Source organism: Felis catus, chromosome A3 (genome assembly GCF_018350175.1).
Source record: "Felis catus isolate Fca126 chromosome A3, F.catus_Fca126_mat1.0, whole genome shotgun sequence".
In the NCBI taxonomy this organism is placed as follows: Eukaryota; Metazoa; Chordata; class Mammalia; order Carnivora; family Felidae; genus Felis; species Felis catus.
The window spans coordinates 62,134,299-62,153,235 of record NC_058370.1 but is presented as its reverse complement, the minus strand read 5'-3'; the positions used below and the strand labels follow the sequence as shown (position 1 = coordinate 62,153,235).

Sequence of the window (18,937 nt, the reverse complement as noted above, 5' to 3'; positions counted from 1 at the left end):
CTGGACAGCAAGTAAGGAGCCCAGCACAGCCAGGAGTTGTATTTCAGACACAAAATCCTTTCTCGAAGTTCTTAAATGCTGGGAATACAAACCAACTGGCACTCCCAGCACTAAGCTCGTGCCTTTGGCTTTGGGCCTGTGGGGAAGTGGAGGTGGAACAAGAGACCCTTTTGAGAGCTTCACGCTGGGCTTCCTTCTTCCCCGGGCTACAGTACCAGGGGCTGAGCGAGGCTGGGCTCCTGAGCACCTGTCTGGGAGAGAAGCCTCGGCCCCACTGCCTTAAAATCAGCCTGTGTATCTCATGTCTGTTGGGACCTGACTACAATGACGAAGAAACGCACCTTTTAGAAATGTCTACTGAGTGACAGCCTTTCCTATTTCAGTGGGCCTCTTTACACAAACTAGACTTCGTCTTCCTCTCTTCTTTGTCTACAGGCTTATCATTTACAGGTCTAGTGTTAAACACTCACCACCAGTTAGGTTAAAAGAATTTCCGAATGCCGAGAATGAATTGAGGGGAGTGAAGTCGGGGCTGCCGGGGTTGCTGGCAGGACTCCACAGACCCGAGCTGGATGTTACAGGAGGAAAACACAACACACAGAGATGTACGGTGGTTAGCGGGGACAGGCCCATTACACACAGCCTCACAAACAGCAGACGCTGCTTCAACTGGGGGTGCTCAAATATTAAAGACAAAGGCAGAACTGGAGCATGGCTTCTCTGCCATGAAGGATTAAGCACGGAGAGGTTCTGAGCTCCTATCCTACCGTAAGCTGTGAGTTGGGTTCAAAGCAAGTGTTCTGAAGAGAAAATAGCTATTTTTTCCCTTATGTTTACTTTCTGGTAATGGGGGATTTATTTAAAAACTTTCAAATCTAGGACTCATTCCTTTTAGTGCAAAGTAGGTAAAATTGGGACTATCCTGACAGTGTTAACTGATATTTATCTGGGACCATGAGCCAAGGCAAGCACTGTATGTTGCCATGCCCAGTAGGATTGCTGTGGGTCAGGAAAGTGGCATGTCCAATAATTTACCATAAGCTGTCTAGCACTGGCTTCAATTTCCTTCTCAAGCACATTTTTGTTCTCCTATGTCTGATTATCAGATCATATCCTGTCCTGTGACAGACCATGATAATGAAGAAGGATGAGCACACATCTGAATCCCTGAGATGCCACGTGTGCCTCCTTCCCTGTTGGGGGTGCCGCCAGGGGGAGCACAGCAAGTGGCTCTGATTCCACACAACAGACAGGGGTTTCTAGAGGTGCCTGACTGCTTTGATGGCCTACCTGTAATCTAGGGGAGACACAAGTATGGACAGAAGAGGCTAACTTGCCTTGAGGAACATTTATCTTTCGATTAAGAATGGTCTACTGTACCTGTCTGAGCCGTCGCTGTCAACAGGAGTGTGTGAAATGCCAAGGCTGCTGGAAAAATCTGTTTTGTTTGAAGAAACTTTAGCAAAGCCATTCCCTCCTGTAACAATACACTCTGAATCAATCAACTGGGCAATTCTGCCCTGCCCACAGCCCGGGTGTGACAGGTCCAACACCAAGCCACTCACCTGGGCTCTTGTCATACCCGGCTGTGACTGCAGCAAAAGTGGGGTTGCCGTTCTTGCCAGGGAGTGAGGCTGCTTTTGTCAATTTGTGTTTGCTTCCATTTGGCTGCTTGGGTTTAGGGTCACTTGAAGGGAGAAGCAAAGACCAAGGTCATTCCTCATCAGCATTGTCCACAGCGGACGGCCGCTGGGGGCCCTTGTCTCAGGCGGTGGGACTGCCACAGGACTGAGTGCACACAGTACTTTCATTGCGGCCCGGCCCAGGGCAGCCCCCAGACCACAGCCCAGCCTCATGTAAAATGCTCCCACACCTGAGACTGTGCAGTCTGATGGGACATAGGGACTTGGGGGAGAGGTACAAAAATATAGGGCCCCTAGGAAAGAGATGAGGGAGGGGATGAGCTGACTGGACGAGGGACTGGAAAGGCTGCAATCCCAGCAGAGAAGAGCACCAGAGAGGGAGCCAGCGGGTTGTAGAACGAGGAGAACAAGAGATTACCGGTGGGCAACAAAGCTCGACAGGGCTCATCTCCTGCTCCTGTCAGGAGCCGGTGAGGGGCCTGATTCAGCAAGGTCCCAAGCAGGGCAGCCTGCCCCCAGCCTCAGTGGTTACTGCCTCTTTGGCGAGAGAGAAAAACTGGGCAGGGTTGCTGCAGGTGGGTAGGTGGCTCCCCAAGTGAAAGGCTGGGATGGTGATGGCACCTGAGCTGTGCTTGCTGGGGGTGACACGCGGAGCTGACAGCAGTGCGGACACGCAGTAAGAACTTGTTACAGGCTCCTCACTCTCGCTGCTAACTTAGGGAAATACAGTGGGGGCTGTGGACCTCCAGGGAGGAGTGCAGTTGGGAGGCTGCCTCCCATGGGCACAGCACTTCCGGCAGCACCTCTTGCGACAGCCAGGCTTGTGCCAGACCCTGCTCTTTTAACTGCTCAGCTCCATTGCTTTAAGCTCAAAATAAATGTCCCATAAAGCCACGTCCTCCATGCACAGGGCATCTGTAGATCTTCATTTAATACTCAGGATGCTTACTGACTCTAGAATTATAATGTAATTCTAAGTTAAATGATGAACTTGTTGGTTCCTGGGTGATGAAAGCTAACGACTGGAGTCTGGCATGGACATGGGAGCACTGACCCTGGGCAAGGGCAGAACACTGAACAGCACAGGTGTGAGAGGCAGGACAGGACAGCAGGCTGTGGCCACTGAGCATTTCCACTTGAACGGGGCAAGCACCTGCAGAACTTAAGTTATCTGAAGAGTGGTGGAGCCAGGGACCCACCTGTTGGAGCTGCTGTTGACAATGCTGCTGTAGCTGCCCCGGGCTGCAAACGGGCAGGGGGCGGCGGGGGGAGAAGGAGAGGCAGGTGTCGGTGAGGTCTGGCGTTGTTTTAAGAAAATGTCTGCATTGAGGGTTTGCAGAGAAAGTTTATAAAGACTATCGGTAGCTGGAAATGAAAAATAAAAGGTCTCATTAATGTGTTTTGATTTTTACTCTTCAAAATTAGTTACTTTTGAGGTTCTGATACAATGCAGAACTCAAGTGCATCTACAAAGAAAAAAAAGTAAAGCTTTTACATGTGTTCTGTTTAAAGGTCTGAAAGGAAAGAGGGAAGTCGTGTCTCTCTCTGCAGTAGGAGACTTCCCGAGAATCACCTGCACGACCATCCTCTCTGTGCTCTGCAGGACCCTCCTGGACCCTCCTTCTCCCACCTCAGGCTGGGAAGGTGGCTTTCCCATGTCCTTCAGGCATGCACAGGGAGAGCCAATGACTGGAACCTGAAAGAGTCTCTGTGCTTCCACCCAGGCTCACACCTGCAAAACATCCTTGAGTTCTATTCCATGATGCTACCCTGCACTCCGCTGGCAGGCCTGGTGTGTGGCCACCCCCAGTCCGTTTTTCAAGGATATGAGCTAACAGGAGTCCTGCTGCCCTTTAGGGTAATGTGTACACAGCTGTTTGAAAATCTTAAAAAATTTGTTTAAAACAGAAAAAACTGTTGTGAAAAACCTATCCTGCTCTCACTAAAAGCAAATACATAGAACTTCGTTCGGCAAATGGTATCGTCTTGCACGTCCACCGTGTGCAGCGTGGTGGCATCCTGCTCCAGCTACTGTGAAACAGTCTCCATGGGCTCCCGGTGTGCAAGGCTGCCTTGCCTCGTCCTCCTCGTTTTCCATCCCTGCCCAACACAGCTCTGTCCAGGTTGGCGCATTTCCACCTCATCCCCTCCTGATTCCCCTTTACGCCCTGTGCAAGCCCTGCCCACAGGGAGGACAGTTTGCTCTACTCCTATTTTCTGTGAAGGGTCTGTTTCATCTCACTTCCAGAACAGAAGCCTGCTCAACACAGTGGTTCAACTTCCCTTGTGATTCTCTCCTGCACCAGTGGTTCCCCTAAACCCCCAGGGCTTGGGGCCTGGATAAAAAAACCGCATGTTCCTTGACTGTGTTAAGGCATCCGTTATGGTGTTGCCATGCTAAGCACACTTCTTGAAGCCCAAGGTATCCATTCACTCCCCATCTTCAGTGCCACCTTGTGATCTACCCCAAGAATTCTGACTTTCCTCAGTGGTGCTGGCACGTCACACACTGTCCTGGTCTCCACCCCACCAACTTTCACCCGTGGTTATGTGGATAATCCTCACATGTTCTGTTGTCTGCTGACTTGATGTCCATGCTCAGGGCCTGTCTCAAATGCTATCACCTATATGGGCCCTGCTCAAAGCTCTCCACCTTTCTGCCTGTCTCAAAAGCCCCTAACATAGTGTCTGTCTGATATCACCTCTATATTGTAGGGCCATTATCTGTACAACTGTCCTGACCCTTCCCTAGCCACTCCTTGTAGGACACCTTCTCTGACTCTGACCCCACCCCCCACCCTGCCGCCCGAAGTGAGCTGGGAACTGCCCACGCTGGAACGGGCCACACTCCGCCTTGTGTGTGCTCGCTCGCCCCAGGTGCCTGTCCTGGTGGGGGTGGGGGGGCAGCGTGTGGTGCATCCCTTGGCAGCTCTCCTTTAGTGGGATGTGTTTTACTGGGCCCAGTAGCTGCAGAAGCACTTACTAAATGTCAGAACGAAACAGGAGAAGAAAAGTCAGAAAAACATCTTATGGAATAATGCTTGATGTAGGAAGGGAAGACGGGGGAAGGTAAGGGGTGGCCAAAAATAGTACAGGACATGGGCAATTAAGAGAACTTTTTGACTCAATATATTTCCTCTGTGGCTATTTGCCTTTTAATAACCCCTTGGATATGTTGTCTGTTTAAACCACAAAATTATTCCAGGAGAATTTTCTCAGCATCTCCTATGGGTACAGGGCACCACGCTATAAGGGGTGCTACTTGGGGTAGAAAGATCTCTACACATGGATTCCCAGCGAAGCGCAGGCTTGCACAGCCCTGAGTGGAAAATGCTTTAATCCGCTGGGAACCCTAGGAAATGAGGCACTGCTAAGAGGGCTTGGAGGCTAGCAGTCTCAGCCAGAGAAATTATTAGCAAAGGGTGAAGGGAAAAAAAGACTGAGAAAGCAGGGGTGGAGGAAGTTTACTGGACTGATTCTTACTGGTTTCATATAGCAATATTGTGTATATAGTGGAGCCCTGCGAGAACTTTCTAGTAGGCTGGTGGTGAGAACAGAGAGGTTACAGGATGTGGGATCAACGTAAGGTATTCATTGGCTGAAAAAACAAAATAATTATGCAGATGTGGGCCTTGGAGCAAGTATACACTTTTTCCAGTGGCAAACCATCTAGCTGTATGACAGTGAGCTCTGCTCTGAGGCACTGGGCTCTCTCAGCCTTCGTGGATGGGCCTGGGGAGGAAACAGGGGCCCAAAGAACTGTGCTTTCCAAACATTTTCTTCTCCAGACCATTTGTCTCGCATTTCTCACATTTCTTCCCTCCTGAGGTGTGGAGCCAAACTCCCACTGGGTTGGATCTGGTCATCCTTCCCTCCTCTGTCCCAAAGGAATGATGTCAGCATGTTCATCAGGTGCCACTTTGGTGACAACACCCGTCACAGCCAACGATCTTGTCTCGAAGGCTGTGTCCGGTGACGGCCCTCTTTACCACATCATGTGTTGTTACTCACACTAGCAGAGCTTATGTTTACTTTACTGGGCTACAGACAACCCCATGGAACTGGCTCCTCAGGGATGTTGTATTCCCAGTGCTGGAAACCTCCCTCTGTGGTTAAGGTCTGTTTAATGCAGAACTGCCCAAGTCACAAACTATAAGCCTAGGACTGGTGTCTAGCTGAAACCTCAGAGGGGAATCTAAGGAGCAAAAAGCATTCAGCCTGGATGCAAGGACTACAGAGAGACTCGTGTGAGATCTCTTGAATGACCAGGGATTTAGGTTTATATCTCATCCCAGGCAAAAAACAGCACTAAAAAGTGCCAGGAAATCTCACAGCAAATAGGGGGCTACAGGTTTTAACACAGAAAGCGTCTCTTTCCATTGCGTATTTATGTAAGTGAAAATGTGAAAGACGCCACGCTTAATGTACATGGCACCTGGATTTCCAAGTTCTTTGATCTCATTCAACTTTGAGGGCTTCAGTCACCTACTATTCATTTAAATGTCCCTTCACCCCAAACAATCCTGTTGTTCAACCCTAATTTTCCCTTTGGCACAAACTGGCCAAGTGTGAGTTCTAACACTGTGGTGAATGTAGATGATCAGTCCTCAGGCTGGTCCTCTCTTGACCCCAAATCCTTATAATTAGGCTCCTCCCTGGGTTTGTCTCTGTTGTCTTCTATTTTGGGTCCTAAGTATCCAGGGCGAGGACATCTCTTTTTAGTAGCCTGTGCTACTGTCATGATTTACTGCAGGCCAAATCGGACGAACAAGGTCAAGAAGCTAGTGAGAAAAATAATGAAACCTTCACACAGGAATGTGTTATGTTTTCCATAAACATATGGAAAAGATGTGGGTAAAGTTGAAAGAAGACTGAATTTTTACAAAAATGATTACACTGTAAACGTATGAGGAACTAGTCAGAGAAGATACTGCTGAGTGAATGATTTCATAAAATAGTATTTCTTTGGATGATTCACTGCTCCAGCCAGATCTTCCCATTTTCTACACTGGGAAGTGGTGTGGTCTACCAGCTCTGAAAAAAAGAGTCCTAATGTGAATTGTCTGTCGGTTTCTCTGGTGTAAATACTCCTACCACAGCCAAACAAGCTATGACAGTTTCACAACTGGCAGACTATTGAACAATGGGCTTTTGCTGGCTGGTACAAGTGGGCTCTAGCAGACCACAGAGGCCAGGCCTCCTTTTAACACAATATGCCCTGTGGAGTTTTCCTGCTCAGTGTGGGGCACCATGGTTTCCAAATCTCCATACTTACAGCTGCCGGGTTTGTGAACTGGCACAGAATCCCATTCCGGTGGTGGAGAGTCTTTTTCACCCTCTGAGCTACTGGTGTTGCCTAGTTCTTGACTATTTGGGAGGAATTTTGCTAGGGCAGGTGGCCTGTTATCCACTAACTTATTTGTACCTGCACAAAAACCAGGGAAAAAAAACCATTAATGGAAAATAATTCCTTTCTTTCAGATTTGTTTCAACGAACCTTCTAATGAGGACGAGAATACCACCCTAGCCTTTTAAAGCACTGAAAACTACTAATCGATTACTGGCACCTCACAACTAATAATTACTAATACAATGAATTATGAAAATATATTACTCAAATGAAAATACCTTTTGTTTTCTGGGAATTTCGTGATTTGGATCCACTTGTCAATGCAGTTGGAAGAGGAATCTTGGTTGGGAGATTTCTGCGTTGTTTACTTTCCAGTGGGGGAGTATAGGAGAGCTCTAAAGAACTGAAAGACAGTTATGGATGGAAAATTCAAATTTATGCCTTTGTTTTACAGCAAAGAGTAGAAGTTACTGATCATGCTACAATTTCCGTTGCATTTTCCAATCTAGCTTCCTTAGGCACTATGTAGTCATGATCCTAACTTAGCACTGGCTGCTTTCCAAACATTTCTAAGACTGTTCAGGAGACACTTGCAGATTTATCCTTTGCTATTCTGAGTGCTGACAAACTGAAGTCCATTATCTGAAAATCTGTAATGGGTCAGAGCACCTACCTCACATAATGTGTACAAAGCCTTTAGCACAAACTTGCCATTTTCGGGGTTGCTAACCACAGTTATTTTGCTTGTGAATGAGTCTCTCCCAGCATCTAGACTACTAGTGAGATTCTAGAATGTGGAGCCTCTGAAAGGTCTCAGACTTAAAATGTCAAGGCACCTGCTATCCAAAACTTTAAACACATTTTTTTCTCACAGAAACCACGAAATGAACCAGGGCTAAGTTCCTGGGTTGCCTATGAAAATCCACTAACTCACTGCAGAATAGCAGGACTGAACTACTTGCCTAAGGTCTAGGGTGAGTAGGGTGAGATGAATTTTCTTCTTTATTCTTGGAACTCAAGGTTAACCCTGGCCAAAAATTTAAATATTATTTTTATTTATTTAGAGTGTACATGTGTTCTAAAAGATTTAGAGGTAAGCTTAACATAATAAACATATATAAATAGAACTGGCTCTGAACTTCCTGTCCAACAAGGCAGAATGGCAGGCATGATGAGCTATTTTAAGTTTCCACAGCCTGATGAAGAAAACATTAAAATTTGTTGGCAGAGAAGCAATCTCTAGGACAAATGGGTAGGTGACTCATATAAGGTAGCAGTGTGAGCAGTGTAACTATCTGGGCCATAAGGACATTCTTTACCAAGTTGCTTCTGTAATGTCCACCAAGATCAAGTTGTAGGCTTGGGAAGGCCTCTGACAGGAGTTAAGCTAACAAGTCCAAGAAGGGCATTTTCTAGTGAAGGCTGAGACACAGCTTAGAGAACCCAGTGGCCCCTTGCGAGAATTCTTCCAAAAATCATCAGTGATCGCCATCATGCTCCTGGTGATGGTCAGAAAACTGTCAGTTCAAGGCTGAGCTGATAGCTTGCTTTTCATTAAAAATCCGACAAAGTTTACTGGCTGATTTAGATGTTCTAAAATGGGTGTATCTCTGGCATTTTCCACCTTAGTGTACTTCCTGTCCTGTCCCCAACCTTCAGGTGTGTGACCCCAACACCCCACTGTGGCCTCCCCCGCCCATGCTTCAGATTCTTTTATTTCTTTATGCACCACATCATCTTCCTTCCGTTGCTACGCCAACTTCTCACTTCTGGAAGGCAGCCAATTTCTGCTAGGTCCTGGGACAGGGACAGCCCATTATACTAATTCACACCTGATTTCCAAGGGCAGAAAGGTTCAAACCTTCCAGATAAAATAATACGTAAATATTATTAATAATATAAATACAGTTTAACAGAGGCTACTTACAAATATTTATATGGGTGTAAGGCAAAGGTCATTTTCTTTCTTTCGTTTCTCCATATTTCACACAATTTTTTTTTTAAAGTTTATTTATTTTTGAGAGACAGAGACAGAGTGTGAGCGGAGGAGGGGCAGAAAGAGGGAGACACAGAATCCAAAGCAGGGTCCAGGCTCTGAGCTGTCAGCGCAGAGCCCGATGTGGGGTTCGAACTCATGAACCATGAGATCATGACCTGAGTTGAAGTCAGACACTTAACTGACTGAGCCACCCAATGCCCCTCACAAAATTTTTTTTGAAAAAAGTTTTATTTATTTTTGAGAGAGTGCGTGTGCGTACCAGTGAGCAGGGGAGGGGCAGAGGGAGTAGGAGAGAATCCTAAGCAGGCTGTGCGCCAAGAGCATGGAGCTCAAATGAGGGGCTTGAACCCATGAAACTTGAGAACATGACCTGAGCAGAAATCAACAGTTGGACACTTAAGTGACTGAGCCACCCAGGTGCCCCTACAAATTTTCTATAATAAATAGGTATTACGGGGGCGCCTGGGTGGCGCAGTCGGTTAAGCGTCCGACTTCAGCCAGGTCACGATCTCGCAGTCCGTGAGTTTGAGCCCCGCGTCAGGCTCTGGGCTGATGGCTCAGAGACTGGAGCCTGTTTCCGATTCTGTGTCTCCCTCTCTCTCTGCCCCTCCCCCGTTCATGCTCTGTCTCTCTCTGTCCCAAAAATAAATAAATGTTGAAAAAAAAATTAAAAAAAAATAAATAGGTATTACGTTTAGAATTAGTAAATGAGCTAACCAAAAATCCAAAGGGCTCAGTTAACCCAAATTATGTAGAATTTTTGGCAGGATAACAAACCGACATGAAAAAATACACTATTTACGGGCAAGATTATTAATGTACAGTTCTATGAATCTTCCAAGTCCTTCCCCTACTGACTGACAGTTATTTAAAAACAACATCTTAAAAAAAACACAAAGGCTCCCATGAAACAGACATCCAGCACTCTGGTGGTGGTGGTGGCAGAGGTGGGTGTGTGGAAGTTATTTTTAAGGAAGTCATTTATAAGTATGGGAGTGGGGGCTATTTATACAAAGTGTAACTCTGTGTCGCTATTAGTTGTGTCGTAAAATTAGTTGGTTTTTAAGAAAAACGGTGCCAAACAACTATTTTATTTTCGCTGATTCATACTTTCCTAAATTAAGCTAGATGATCTCTATCAAGAAACCTTTTTGAAGGCTTTGGAATAAAATAGGTAAGAACCTACTTAATTTAAATGATCTTTCTAAAAGGGAAAAACCATAAGGTGGTTCAGATGCCAGGCCTCATTTTTTGCTCATGTAATACACAGTACGTGCCCCTGTCTAGGGGAAGTGGAGAGGCAGATTGCTGAGGGAAAGGGTAGGGCTTTCCCAGTGCTCATGGGTCTGGAGGCCAGGGTGTGAAAGGTGGTGCCTGTGGCCCTGAGCAGAGTGTGCTGTCTGAGCAGATGATTAGAGAGTACAGTTATTCTATGAAGACTTTCTCCACTTATTTTAGATTACATTTAAGTCACGTAAACATGTAAAATGTTGACAGACAACCAGAGAACAGAAGATCAATGGATAAACTGCTGTTCTAAACCAGGCCTGATACCACAGAAGTCCTTTTAGTGTCTTAGAGTGAACTCTAATTCCCTGGCATCTTGGACCTAAAATACAGCTTTCTGGAGGTCTACAGGTCCACTTCCTTATGCGGTGTCAAAGCTGGCCAAAATGGATTGACCGGGTCTCTACCACTGTGACACCATGCTCCACACTCCCAGGAAATGATTTTGTGAAGTGAATTTATGCGAGTATGGTAGGATGTGGCTGCACCAGCAGAGTCCACGACTGAGGCACTGCTCTGGCTTTATCACTACCTATTTATACAAAAACGAATTCTTCGGGGCACCTGGGTGGCTCAGTCAGTTAAGCATCCAACTCTTGATTTTGGCTCAGGTCATCACGCTTTGTAAGACTGAGCCACAGTCTTTTTGAGAGCCCACATTGGGCTCTGTGCTGACAACAGCATAGAGCTTGCTTGGGGTTCTGTCTCCCTCTCTCTCTGCCCCTCCCCTGCTTGCTTGCTCTCTCTCGCTTTCAAAAAAAAAAAAAAAAACAAATTAAAAAAAACAAACAACTGGGGCGCCTGGGTGGCGCAGTCGGTTAAGCATTCGACTTCAGCCAGGTCACGATCTCGCGGTCCGGGAGTTCGAGCCCCGTGTCGGGCTCTGGGCTGATGGCTCAGAGCCTGGAGCCTGTTTCTGATTCTGTGTCTCCCTCTCTCTCTGCCCCTCCCCCGTTCATGCTCTGTCTCTCTCTGTCCCAAAAATAAATAAATGTTGAAAAAAAAAATAAAAAAAAAAAATAAAAAAAAATAAAAAAAACAAACAACTAAACCCCCCAAATTCTTCAACATTTCAGGATTGGGGCCTTCTGGCTTAGAGATAACATAATATTCCAATAATATTGATAATATTTAAAGACTAATTTTTCAGAAAGCAAATGCAAGCTAAGCCCACAGATTTCATTAATATTAAAATATCAGTGTTTTGGCTAACTGATATATAGACTAAACATTTATTCCTAATCAGATAAAGCTTCGAAAAGGTGACAATATACAAATGCCTTATTAATGATACCCCTTTTTCAGAGTGCATCTATACCCTTCAGATATGTGGAACCACAGAGTAACACATTGACAGCACTTCTGAGGTGACAGGAGTTTTGGGTATCACTTAGAACTGGCAGTGATTTTACCTGAGCCACAGAGCAAGGCTTGTCATAACTCACTGTAGACAGGGAATGGCTCTATTCAGAGAGGCCACCTTTCTGGTTATTAAAAAAACCAGTCTGTTTAATTCCATATTTGAGTGACGTACCAATTAATTCTGACTCTTAATACTTTTATCCCCGTGTTTGGGAAAACACAAAACAAGATTGGTGAGTTTAAAGAGATTAGATTAAGGAGATTAGGAGAGTAAGGCTGCATACGGATTTCTCCAGTTACAAATGATAAGGTAAAAAGACAATTCAGAGAAAACTGCTTAAACTGTCTTGCTGGTAATGATTTTTCTCTCGACTATATATCAAGAGAACATGAGTTATCCCTGTAACTGTCCCTTGACTAGGTGGTGGAGAACGGGATACTGTAGCTTTTCGTTTACCAGAGAACTTGAAATCCTTACAAAGCTAGTGGTATTCAAGTGAAGCCTTTTCAAAATCAAATTTGCTAATGGTCAACTTATTCTATTAAAAAATCAGAATACAACAGACGTCAGCAGAAAAGGGATGAGGGTAAAAATGAACATGTACTATTTGTATAAAAAATACTATGCCTCTGAGCTCAGGCATCAAGGCTAAAACAGTGCAGAATGGGTCAAAGTAACCTGTGGAATGGTTTTGCTATGGAAATCCAGTTAATGGCCAATTTTTAATAAAAAATCAGAATGTAACACAAGTCAGTGGAAGAGGGATGAACGTAAGAATTAACAAGCACTATCTGTTTTAAAAATTATGTCTGACAGCTCAGGCATCAAGGCTAATCACGCAGATTTGACAAAAGTCACCTATGGAATTTTTTATGATAATTCTTAGAAGCTTGGTTTTTAAATCTGTGATATGAATCATAGCCAGATTGTCTATTCTTGCAAGAGCTCCATGAAAACTAGGGTTTTTCATAATTTGTATTTTTTAGCCCTATTTATCTAGAAATATCTGATCAATCACCTAAGCATGAAATAGGCCTAGAAGAATAGTTCTGGTCACTAAGGTATTATTCCTTTCCTGGAGTGCCAGAATATTAGCACTAATTAGTGCCTCAGGATGATTTCTCTCGGGAGAGATCCAAGTGTGTCAACCACTACGCCCCTTGACATTGCTGCTAGCTGGGTCAGATTGGTTCTCATCACACTGTGGGATCGAATCACTCAAATAACAATGTGCATGTAAGAGTGAATTTTAGGTACGAATACTCCACTAATAATGAATGACTGCCATATGCTGTATTATTTCATAAATTTAGGTTAAAGGTTACATTTCACTAGGGTAACACCTAATTTCTTAGTAGGGTTCATGTCCAGTGTAGAGCCCAACGCAGGGCTTGAACTCATGACCCTGAAAATTGAGACCTGAGCTGAGATCAAGAGTTGAACCTTTGACCGATTGAGCCACCCAGGCACCCTGACACACCTAATTTCTTATTAGCTATTAGTTCTATGGAACAGAATGCCCGTGCCTGAGTTAAGCTATATTTATTACCTAGGTAGAGAGTCTAGTCTATTGGTGCTTCTGGAAAGCTCACATATTGTTCGCTGAATCAAAGTTAGAATAGACCTTCCATAAAAACTAAGGCCAGTTCTAATGATAACAGTGTCTTCCTTTATTAACTTATACCCAATTCTTTCAACTTCCTAGGTTGATGCTCACTTAACACAAAAGGTAAATATCAGCCTCCATGCAGATGGCCATTTTATATGATGAACTATGAAGGGCATTAACAATATTAAAACTAAAATTAGCTTATTAGGTAGATCTAAGGTTTAACGAAAGTATGAAGTAGGCTTAATTAATAACCTAACAGTTCAACTCCTTCATTTACTTGCAGAAAGATTCTGCAGCAAGTCTTCCCTGTGGGGCTCACCAGAATCCTGCTCCATGGTGACTGGAATTGAGTTATTTCCTAGTTAATTCATCTTAGACTTGTCTGATAGGTGATAACTGTCCTGAGCATTAAGGTAAGAACAAATTCTTCCAAGTTTTGTGGCAAAGAATCCTAGAACCCAACTGTAGTGGTGGGTTAGTAAACAGATTCAGAGCTCTTTTTGAGAAAAGTTAGGCTCATACCTGTGGCTGAACTATCAAGGTCACCTTTGTACAGAAGTGAAATGGCTCTCTGCCTGGGAACAAATTACCAACCTAATCTTTCTTAACAAGTCATTAACTCTGCCTTTTACATGTCTGACATCAGAAGCATGTGGTCCCCAGTCAACATTAAACATTAGAAAAAAAACCCAAGAGGAACATGATGCAGTATATGGCTTTTGTTGCAAAAAACTCCATAAAAACTGACCAACCACAAAAACATTACCTGGATTTCACCAGTAACTTCTTATATATATCTTAGTTCTCTGCACTCATTCATTTTTCTTACCTGGGTTTCACATCTGTTGGGATTTCTTTCTTAACATTTAAGAGTTTTTTGCTTTTTTGCTTCACTTGAGACATTTCATTTTCATGTTTTTCAGGCATGGCTTGTTTTCCCTTTTGCTTTTCTGTATCCTGTAAAAAAATGTACACTTAGCTGCTGAGAAGGATTAATAAGTCTATATGAAGGCAGAGACACAAAACCAAAGACAGACCAGATACAACATGTATGTATAAAAACAACAACCTCCTTTCTATCTTTATTATGGCTCTCTCAATTTTTTTAGCCTCTGACTTATTATAATTATGCTTTGGTGAGTCTGAATTATAAAGAATGTTATTTTATTTATACTCCTACTCTGTCTGGGGTGGGTGTAGTGGTAGCAGCAAATTGGTAGCTTCTTATTTTTAAGTATTGGGGAGCAAACCTTGCTTTTTTTTTTTTTTTTTTTAATAAGAAAATTCAGCTTGGAATACAATATAAAGTTACACACTCTGGAAATGCTCCTAAATCCTGAGCACAAGTAAAACCCAGGGCAAGAAAACAGCACCGGCAAGTAGTAAGTGTTCGCACCTGTTCACTAAGTGTCCATGAGTGACAATATGGCCGTGAAAGTGTTATGGCGGGTTTAATGCTAACCATTCACCACCAACGAGAAGAAGCTTAGTTATTCATTCACTTACTCAACAAACATTTACCGGTCAGCCACTTGGTGCCAGGCAATGGGGTTACCAAGGGGGCCCAGGCCCTTTCCCCAAGTTTAATGCGGGGGGGGCACACATGACAGCTGGAGATGAACTTGTACCTTCGTGTAGAAATGTTCACTGGCTATGACTGGAGCACAGAAGGGCTGTCTTGCCTGGGTTGAGTGTGGAGCCTGTGCTGAGAAGGACACACCCAAGCTGCACCTTAAAGCTGTACTATTTTCCAGTCCGCCCACTGAGGTTTCTGGCCCCTGACTACTACGTAAGTACAGAAACCACACGTATGCATTTTTATAGTAATTCGACAGTTGTGGCATCCAAGCATGAGACCAGTGGACTTGTCTCCCAAACAGGGCAAGGATCCATTCAGGTATTATGGAACTCTCTGGGGAGTTGCATTTGGCGTGGGTGTGTACTACTTGTGTACAGTAGGACCATCCAGATGACACATGGGAAATAAAAAACACCCTGTTCTTCATCACACACAGTTTGAGCAGTACTGTGTGCAAGGAAGCACTGAGGCTAATCAGGGGACAGACAGGGGAAGGACAGACTCAGCAAACGAGCACAGCTGTGGGTGTGGGAGGAATTACAAGCATAAAGGTATATGAGAAGCTACCCAGCTTCAGAGTTCATGGTTATTAAGGCAACTTGGGTTTTAACAGGTCACACCAGGTCAATCTATTTAAGTGTCAAGAGTAAATAATCAGGGAAAGGGCTAAAACACCCTCCTGTCCCCACACCTTTTAAGACTATTCTGAATTATTCAAGAATTATTTCTTGACCAGTTGACTCATAAAGGACTTTGTAGACCATGAGCTCTTTGAGGACAAGAACATGGTCTTTTTGTCCTCTGTTGTTTCCCAGACATAAGGGCTGGCACTTGGGTGCTCAGGTACATAATTTTTTTAAATTTTAATTTGCATTAAAAAAGATTTTGCAGATAGCTGACACAAATGTTACATACATTTCAAGTGTACAACATAGTGATTCAGCATCTCTAGCTGTTATGCTGTGCTCACCACAAGTATAGCTACCACCTGTCAGAAATATCACAATATCATTGACTATACATTATCATTGACTGTATTTCCTAAGCTGGGCCTTTCACCCCTGTGACTTATTCATTCCATAACTGGAAACCTGTAACTCCCACTTCTCTTCATCCATTTTGCCCATCCCTCCACCCCCTCCCCTCTGGCAACTGCCAGTTCTCCTTATTTGTGGGTCTGATTCTGCTTCTTGTTTGTTTATCCATCTGTTTTGTTTTTTAGATTCCACATATGTGTGAAAGCATGTGGTATTTGTCTTTCTCAGTCTGACTTACTTCACCTAGCCTAACACCCCTCGTCTATGCTGTCGCAAATGGCAAGAGCTCATCCCGTTTAAACGACTGTGTAATAGTCCACCCAATCCCTACTTTTTGAATGAAAGGGTAGAAAAAGGATGGAAAAGACATCTATGGGAAAGTGATTTGTCAAGTCTGTCATCTAGTTAGGGAAGGAAACACACACAACTGGCAAACACACCAGTCACAAAGTAGTAAAAGCACATAAATTATATGCAAGAGTACTGAGGAGGAGGAATAAAAGCTGATCAGAAGGGAGTAGGACAGCAGGCATGAAGGCCGCATGGAGGATTCTGTGCTGCGTTTGCAAGAAGCAAATGGCAGGGAGGAGACAGGAGAAGCAGGAGGAAACGAACAACAGAGAGAATTATGCCAGTGGGTGCGCACAGAATGGCGGCAGACAGGGTCAGCTGGAGAGAAGTGTTAGGAGAAAAGCTGGAAAGGCAAGGAAGGAAGTGACGAAAAGTTGTGAAGAAAGCCTGTGCTGAAAATGCTTTCCAAATGCTTATTTGTATCATCAAAACTGTTGGGATTGCACTCAAAGATGAGTAGATGGCATTCTGCATTTCTGAAGGAATCTGTTAGAAAGGATATAGAACCCAGAACAGAATCCAGTGCTATGGACTGTACTGAGGGCATACAGAGCACCACACCAAATGTGAAGGATGCAAAGGGGAAGGGAGTTGACAAGAAAAATAAGTCACATATAAATTTCATTTAAAAAATTAATATATGCAGATGACACTGTTGGACATCTTTAAGAAATGATTCCTTAGGTTACTAGATTAAAACTGAAAAAGGAATTTGGGCCTAGAGTATTAAAGGCTATATTAGGATCATATTAAATTTGAAATATAGTTATCTAAAAATAAAAATGCCAAAATAGAATTATGCCCTCACTTTTCTACAAAGCACCTATAACTCAGTCTCAGACCCGTTCACAATAGTAACCTTACCTTCCATTTACCTAACACCACTAAGTACCAGACTTTTGCAGTATTATTTGACACTGGTGACTACCCTGATTGCTGAGGACTCTGGGCTATAGGGAAGCTTTCTTGATGTGTTGATGTCTGCTGAGCTGGCCAGTTCTGGGTGACCACTAAAGCCTTGGGTCTTCCCTGAGGCCACCTTCCACTCCAGGACAGTCACTGCCCTCCTGGCAGGAGGAGTGAGCTGCTCCCGAAGCCTGCTGTACCAGCTGTGATAAGACAGGAGAAATCCAATATAATTAAAATGGTCTAGTTCTTTCTCATCCTCTTTTGATACTTAAAATTTGAAACAAATTGCATGAGCCAGGGTAGTTACTATTCTAGACAGTCCCTATCTTTCAAGCAGGGTTTCCAATTTCTAATTATTTTACTTTATCAACATGCTTGCAGATGTTCTTGCCTGGGGGAAATGAAGACCTCCGTCTGGGGGGTTGTGACTCTTTCCTGCAAGACAGTGGCTTAGGCCTGCCTGTGCACGCTGAGAAGGAATCCTCAGAACATGTACATATGTTAAAGAGAAAAGGTTCATTCTGTATTAAAAAACCCAATCTATGAGACACCTCCTTCCATCGTTTGTTTGGGGGAGCCCGTCATACCTCCTTGAGGAGAGGCTCTGTGTCTGGGTTGGAGGTCTCTGTGGTGGTGGAGGAGCTGTCGTCATCAGCCAAGGAGTCTTTCAGTTCATCTTCCTGTGGCTTTCCCTTTCCCTTCTTCTCCTTTTCCTCTTGCTTCTTAGGTGGTTTCACCTTGCGCTGAAGAGGTTTTCCTTTCCCTGGGGGTGAAAGTCAAAATAAAATAACTTCTTGGTTTTTAAATAGCTCAGAAAACATAGCCGTTGTAACTTTTCTCCAAGAGGCTGGACTCTTTTTCTCATTAATAAAGGTTTCCTTCTTCTCTAATTACAGCTTCCCAAATCATGTTTGGCTTTTTGATTAGAATTTTGGTGAAAGTCAATTTTACTGAGGCATAATTAATTTATGTACAGTAAGATAAACCCATTTTAAGTATAGAGTCCAATGACTTTTGGCAAACTCAGTAGTTTTGACCAGTTTATGTCTGTCTTAGAATATTCTTTTTATACTCCACAGGGCGATGCAGCTTTGAAAAGTCACAGAAGTGAAAACCAGAGATCCTTTCAGGCCTGTTTGGAGATGGAAGCCTGAAGGTGATGCCCATGTACATCACCCAAGGGATAGAAGAGGCCCGGAGACAGAACCATGATGGCTGAGTCCAAATCCTGGCTCTCCCTAACAAGTTGTGTGATCTTGGCCTCCCATCTGTAAGCTGGGAGAGACAACACCTCACAGGGTTGTAATGAGGAATTCATAAAGCCCTCAGAGCAGTGCCTGGCACATAAACACCACGGAATGTTCTATATGGACAGAATGAAACAGAGCTATAGAAAGCCTAGTATTTTTATTGGTGTCTGGGTGGCTCAGTTGGTTGAGTGTCTGACTTTGGCTCACAGTTTGTATCTCACAGTTCATGGGTTTGAGCCCCATGTCAGCCTCTGAGCTGTCAGCACAGAGCCTGGAGACTGCTTCAGATTCTGTGTCTCCCTCTCTCTGCCCCTCCCCTGCTCATGCTCTGTCTCTCTCTCTTTCTAAAATAAATAAACATTAAAAAAATTTAGAAAGCCTAGTCTTTTTAAAAGATGTGGATACTCCCAAGACAAACAAGAAGCCACAGTATATTTGAGTGCCACTATTTCCCAAGCAGCATTCCATGTCCTGAGTACAGCACCAGCACCAACAACATAATCCCTGCCTTCACAGAGCTTACATTCTAGCTGCATCAGACAGCTGCAGAGAAATCC

General features: G+C 44.1%; 2 protein-coding genes across 4 annotated transcripts in view; one reads left to right on the top strand and one right to left on the bottom strand.

Annotated features, from left to right (window-relative positions):
• The window catches only part of LOC123384431, a 47,017-nt gene extending 39,742 nt beyond the window's left edge, over positions 1-7,275 (top strand). For 2 of the 3 annotated variants that reach the window (XM_045054106.1, XM_045054105.1), the window contains exons 4-5: positions 3,156-3,501; positions 7,125-7,275. In XM_045054106.1, the coding sequence (XP_044910041.1) occupies positions 3,156-3,501; positions 7,125-7,178 (400 nt within the window). In that variant the 3' untranslated portion in view covers positions 7,179-7,275. Of the gene's footprint in view, positions 1-3,155; positions 3,620-7,124 lie in introns of those variants that run through there. The other variant, XR_006595495.1, reaches the window with a different exon arrangement.
• TMEM131 (transmembrane protein 131) overlaps positions 1-18,937 on the bottom strand; it is a 239,896-nt gene that overhangs the window by 2,585 nt on the left and 218,374 nt on the right. The window contains exons 32-39 of the mRNA XM_003983920.6: positions 17,718-17,893; positions 14,084-14,211; positions 7,272-7,396; positions 6,919-7,068; positions 2,843-3,008; positions 1,566-1,687; positions 1,381-1,477; positions 471-568 (exon numbers count right to left, since the gene is read on the bottom strand). Coding sequence (XP_003983969.2) covers positions 471-568; positions 1,381-1,477; positions 1,566-1,687; positions 2,843-3,008; positions 6,919-7,068; positions 7,272-7,396; positions 14,084-14,211; positions 17,718-17,893 — 1,062 coding nt within the window. The remainder of the gene's footprint in view (positions 1-470; positions 569-1,380; positions 1,478-1,565; positions 1,688-2,842; positions 3,009-6,918; positions 7,069-7,271; positions 7,397-14,083; positions 14,212-17,717; positions 17,894-18,937) is intronic.